Source organism: Carassius gibelio, chromosome A11, assembly GCF_023724105.1.
Source record: "Carassius gibelio isolate Cgi1373 ecotype wild population from Czech Republic chromosome A11, carGib1.2-hapl.c, whole genome shotgun sequence".
Classification (NCBI taxonomy): domain Eukaryota; kingdom Metazoa; phylum Chordata; class Actinopteri; order Cypriniformes; family Cyprinidae; genus Carassius; species Carassius gibelio.
The window spans coordinates 5510988-5517137 of record NC_068381.1 but is presented as its reverse complement, the minus strand read 5'-3'; the positions used below and the strand labels follow the sequence as shown (position 1 = coordinate 5517137).

Sequence of the window (6150 nt, the reverse complement as noted above, 5' to 3'; positions counted from 1 at the left end):
TTCTATCATCTTACACGGGCTCGGGCCGGGCTCGGGCTTGCGCTCCGGTTTGCGAGGTAAACGCGCGGTCATGTGATGTGTTTCGATTAGCGCGAGAAAGATGCGAAAATGAATGCTAAGCAGGTGTAAGGGAGGCTTGCCTCTGGTGATTACGTTTTGGTTGCACCAGCAACTAAAGCAAACTCTGAGGTGTGGAAAAGTTTTGACCATGCTTATAATGAGAATAATGAGTGAATAATGACGCACCATCAGTGAGCGCAGGAACGCGCTGAAGACATCTACAGTGGATTCAATCATTTTCCTCCACAAAAACATGTAGACCTAGCCTAATCTCTGTGAGTAAAGGTTTTTCAAATGATAACTAAATATTCATTGAGTCTTAAATGCATAATGTTGACAGAGTATTTACGCTAATGTTGGCATTATTATTTTATTAAATAAAGCAAATCCGGCGGAGCCTTTATCTTAATTTCGTTATTGCCAAATACCCATCTTAATTTAAAATTTTAATTCTGTCATTAATTACTTACCCTCATGCTATTCCAAACCCATAAGACCTTTGTTCATCTTTGGAACACAAATTAAGATCTTTTTTTTTATGAAATCCGAGAGCTTTCTGTCCCTCCATAGACAGCAACACAACTACCACGCTGAAGGCCCAGAAAGGTAGTAAGGAACAAGGACATCAATAAAATAGTCCATGTGACTTCAGTAGTTCAACTGTAATTGTATGAAACTATCAGAATACTTTTTGTGTGCAAATTTTTTTTTTTTTTAAATAACAACTTTATTCAACAATTTCTTCTCTTCTGTGTCAGTCTCTACCACACATTCAGGTCAAGAGATATTAGAGATCTTTTTCTTATTATAACTCAACGTTTATAAATAGCACACTCAGTGAGTCAGAAAAATGATGGAAAATATGTTTTTATTTACATAACATGGCTTTCCTTTGATTTAAAGGGATTAGGCAATTAAAAGTTATTTTCCAAGTACATTTTTAAGCAGGCAAAACTTATAAAGTTTGTGAAGAATCCACATCTCATCTTTTGATGACAATGTATGCTATTCTTACAAACAGCTCTGTGAAAGATTCCTATTTTGTCACAGCATGCATCTTAAGACTCCAAATTAAAAACAGAATAAATCTGAAAGGCAGGCAAATAATAAAGAAATAAGAGACATTTCTGCTCAGTTTTTGGCTGCGCTTCACACAGTACAGATATAGACTAAAGTTGAGGTGTATGCACCTTGAAGAACAGCTACATGGACTGCATTTAGCTGTGACGCTCGTGGTGGCCACTGATATTCAGGCTTGTTCACTGGTCCACATGTATGAAGAAAACACTCAGCACATTCTAACACAGTCTTTGTAATAAATATCATCTATCTTCAGTAATCCAGAAATCACCAAGATGGTTTCGTCTCTGTGAACTCATGTTTGGCAGAAGCAAGGCTCTCTGATTCGAGTGTATAGTAAGTCTAATGGGTCAAGGCAGAGGTCAGAGGTCACCTGCTGATCACAAATGGCAACACTGAGAATAAAATAGCCACCAGTGGAAAACTCAAAGAATTCGCTGATCCACATTCCATAGCGTTCTCCTGTTAACAAATAGAAGGACACAAAACCATTGAATATTACTCATTCAAATAGAATGGATAAATGTAACTTTCAGCCACAGAATGACTCCAAATGAGCTAAAAGCCCTGCAAGAGGTATAAAATGGAAGAGTGAATGGTTCCCTTAAAATTTTCAAGTGTACTTTCTTTCAGTTGTGATGTGGATGAGCATTTTACAGGCAGACTGAATGGGATACTTTATAATAAAATATTTGATTATGAAGTACGTGAACAGTTTCAAAATACTGAAAAACTTTTCAGTATAGTTATCTGGTATGGTGTTGATCATCCAAAGCAGATTTTTTTAATACTACAACATCAGGCATTATGTACCTCTGGATGAAATGGATGACAGGACTTTGGCCGTCTGCGATCCTTCTGAAACTTCAGCCTGTCACACTTCAGAGACTCATTATGTGCTCAGAGGTCAAGGCTGATAATTATACAATACTCATGCTAAACATAACATTCTAAACAAGCAGATGTTTTGTTATTTTATAAAAAAGGATATAAATGATCTCGATGGGCTCCATGGTAACTGGAGGGGTGGAGCTACAGTCACATTTATTCTCAACAACCACCATGAACAAGTTACTGCTGGGAATCTGCTGAATAACAAAGGTCCTAAAAGAGGAAAAGTACAAAAACAAACAAACAAAAACAAAACCAAAATAAGATGAGAGATTCTTTCTCACAAAACACATAGACAGTGGCGGACTGGGACAGTAAATCAGACCGGGAATCTGACTCCACCCCAGGCCACCTCTGTTGCCGCAGTCACCACCCAATTCATGTGTCCACCAGACTGTTAAACTCTTTGGCTCTTTCAGTTGTTTGAATTGGGTTATACTTAAAAAATAAATCAAAATCCTTAGACTGTGAACGGCAAAATAATCAAAAGTATCAAGGCATTCACTGTCTCTATAATCTTTCCTTTAATCCCTCTCTCTCTCTCACTCTGCACATTGAGTTTCTCTGCAATATGAAATAAGCACTTTCAATAATCTATATTAATTATGCAGCCATCAATTGTATGTCCCAATGATCACAGTCCTAATACTGATGACCTTATAAATCATAAAAGCACTTTTTTTAAGAGTATAGAGTTCCTGCTCTGACTCAAAAGCTGAACTGTCCACCCTCTCTTGTTCAACAGCAGGAGCATTAGCTGCACTAGTGCTACTGTGGCTTCCTTCGTCACCTTCAAAATAATTAAGCATTGTACACTAGGCAACATATTGTAGGCTAGAAATGGAAAATCGATATTTCTGGTCAATTTTGGCACTAAAAATATACTGTATCCCCATATGTAAAACAGTGTGCTAGTTTGTCATTAAGATGCTCTTTTAAAACATCTATCATTATATACATTTGTAATTATTTATATATGTGTGTGTATGTATATATATATATATATATATATATATATATATATATATATATATATATATATATATATATATATATATATATATATATTATTCAAAAAAATTTACAGAGATTTTATCTGTTGTAAGTTGCTTTTTTTATCTGTTGTAAGTCGCTCCGTCTGCCAAATGATTATGTAAATATTAGGGTGGAACAGTTCAACCTTTTCAGTGTGCGGTTTGTTTCACGGTTTTAGAGTCATGGTTTCGGTACCGTTGTATGTGCTATGTTTATGGAAAAACTATACTTTCAAAAAAGATATATATATATTATCATATCATTAAGAATATTTTAACTACAAGCAACAGCACAAATAAATACAAGAGAGTAAAGATACACATAAAATAAACTGACTTTCAAGTTTTTGCATTAGTTTTTAGGTAGAGAAATTAAAGTAATCAAATGTAAAACAGAATTGCATTTTGGACTATAAATGAAAGATTATTCTTTATTAAAGTAAAAAAAAGCTTTTTAATCAAGAGCAGTGAGTGATTTCTTTGTTGTTTCTGTTCGATTAATATAAAAGAATTTAATTGAATGCACTGATCCAGTGTTCGTATTAGTATTATTGAACAAGAGTCAATGATTTGTAGAGGGTTTTTTTTTTTCCATCGCTGTTGTTGTAATGTCTGGGAATCCAGAATGCGCATCCATCAATAGAAACATATATTATTTGAACCCTGTTTGTTTTACTTGTTATTTATAGTAAACAATATTACAGATGTTTTGTCAGATTTAAGTTGAACAGCAGTCCCAGTGCGTGCTTGAACTGAATGGTTCGGCTTTTTCAGTGAACCATAGTAAATATAAATGTATTTATGACTGACCTACTCCATTACTGGCGAACATGGCTGGGATTCTGCAGCAACTTGCTGTGTCTGTGGCCAGGGCTTTTCTCATTTTCTGCGAGATTTTCTAAGATTAAGCCTGCCTCGCTGATGTTTGGTCATGTGGTGGTGTCATTTCCACTCCTCGATCGCCTGATTCTTACATTCATAAGACCATCAATTAATTTGCAGTTGCATACTAGCCTATTGCACGTCAGCCTCATCGACTGCACAGCGGCAGCCGGCAGGCCAGAATGACCGTCAGGCCACCGGGAAATGTCCCGGTGCTCCTGATGGCCAGTCCGCCCCTGCACATAGATGTGTTTGTTATTAACCTGATGACAAATCAGGTCTGACCTAAAAAAAATAAACCCTCTATAGGCCTGACCAGAGAAACCACACATAAAGTAACCATACATTTCTGCTTTTCAAAGAAAGAAGAAAAAAAAAACACTAAAACATGACTATATTTTATCTAAATTCAAATTGTCCAAATATATAGCTTAAGAAGGATAGTTTACCCAACAATGAAAATTCTGTCATGATTTACTCACCCTTCAAACCTGAATGAGTTTCTCTCTTCTGTTGAAACACAAGCGTTTTGAAGAATGTGTGTAGTCAAACAGTTGACACGGTAGCCATTGACTTCTTACAATGGAAGTCAATGGCTACCATCAACTGTTTGGTTACCAACATTCATTAACCCTTAAATGCCTAGATGTTTCGGCAAACATTATTACATATTCAGGACTTTAGGGACCCTGACCTACAGTATATATCCAGCACGGATGGATCTCTAACTAAAAGAACTCTCCTGATATTTTAATAACAATTACAAAATAATAATTAAATCAAGGATATTCTGTTACCTTTTGAAACTTAAAGCAGATTATTTTACCATCAGAGTCATCAGCACTTATTCAGTACATTCAGCATCTAGCTCGTTTTTTCAGTCTCAACCATATAAGCATGATACCAGAATACTGTGGAACAATTATTATTGTCTACGTGACATTTACTTTAGCTACATAGATATGAGAGACTGTGAAGCCCAGCTCTGTTTAATTTTGTCAGATCATGCTATGTTTATTCTTTCAGTATGTGTGCCACTGCTATTGATAGCAAAATAGCAACATACAGGCTTGACCACTTTCCACAGAAGGGTGTCAGTTATTTGTGACACGGGCTCTTATTCAGTCCTAGCTGGATGCTTTTTTAATTAGAAGCGTGAGGGTGTCTGTCAGACTCTATGTCTGTATCTAATGCCTTTCAGTTGTATATTAAATATTTTTTACTTTCTATTTTCTACTTTAAATAGGCCTATGTGTCAAAAAGAATATTAAGAATTGGCATTACACTTTATACTAGAAACAACTAAAATAGAAGCTTATGGTTCAAATGTTTTCATGCTACAATTAAAGTTAATATAATAATAGAATAGAATAAAATCATATAATGTAGTATGTTACATGTGCATGAAGTTTATTTCGTTTAAGTAATGCTTGTACTAATTACGGCTGCCCCCTAGTGGCAAAGAGTTTTTGTTACGCCTCTATTGTTTATTAGGTGCCTATTTCTTACACCTGTTCCTAATAAGCAGAGTGGTATAAATGTTATGGTGATGCTGGAAGCAAGCACGGAACTTTTGCTGGAAAACAAAAGCGAAAACTGGACCAGGGGCTGAATCGGCGGTTTTTGGTGTAACCTTTCCTCTCTCTGTGGTCCATAGTAAACCTTTATTAAATATAGCCCTTTTTAAACGAACCTTTGCCTGCCTCCGCCTCTATGTTAAGTTTATGCACGTAACAATGTAAAATATATCAAGTGTGGTTTTATAGTGTTTTCACAAAGGAAATGCTAGTACAGCGACCTCTTTTAATCTGCATCACTTCAAGAACAGCACAATGCTTCATTAGAACATGCATTGGTGTTGCATCAGAATCATTTTAAAGTACAGTACTTTGTTTCAAAACACAAATTTCCACCAATTTCTACTTCTTTCTGCTGTGCATTATAAATGAGCATGCACACACACAGAAACAGATGTTCTCACCGCGCACAGCCACCACAGTCAACGTTCCCTGTGGTCTCTTTGATGGTGCGCTCAGAGACGAAAGCTGGGTATTCAGTGTCACACGGCACCATCATTGTCCTCTGAGCTCTCTGGGCTGCACACATGAACACTACATTCAAAAATGGCACTGTACAACTAAATTAAATGATAATTATTTAGATATATTTCAATATGCATCCTTTTTTTGCATTATGTTCATAG

At 36.0% G+C, this 6150-nt stretch overlaps 1 protein-coding gene across 4 annotated transcripts in view; it reads right to left on the bottom strand.

Moving 5' to 3' along the window:
• Positions 1 to 910: 910 nt before the first annotated feature.
• Positions 911 to 6150, bottom strand: part of LOC128022123 (voltage-dependent calcium channel subunit alpha-2/delta-3) — a 42279-nt gene continuing 37039 nt past the window's right edge. For all 4 annotated transcript variants that reach the window (XM_052609391.1, XM_052609392.1, XM_052609393.1 and 1 more), the window contains 4 exons: positions 5929 to 6043; positions 2132 to 2244; positions 1954 to 2036; positions 911 to 1602 (listed from right to left, as the gene is read on the bottom strand). In XM_052609391.1, coding sequence (XP_052465351.1) covers positions 1510 to 1602; positions 1954 to 2036; positions 2132 to 2244; positions 5929 to 6043 — 404 coding nt within the window. In that variant the 3' untranslated portion in view covers positions 911 to 1509. The remainder of the gene's footprint in view (positions 1603 to 1953; positions 2037 to 2131; positions 2245 to 5928; positions 6044 to 6150) is intronic.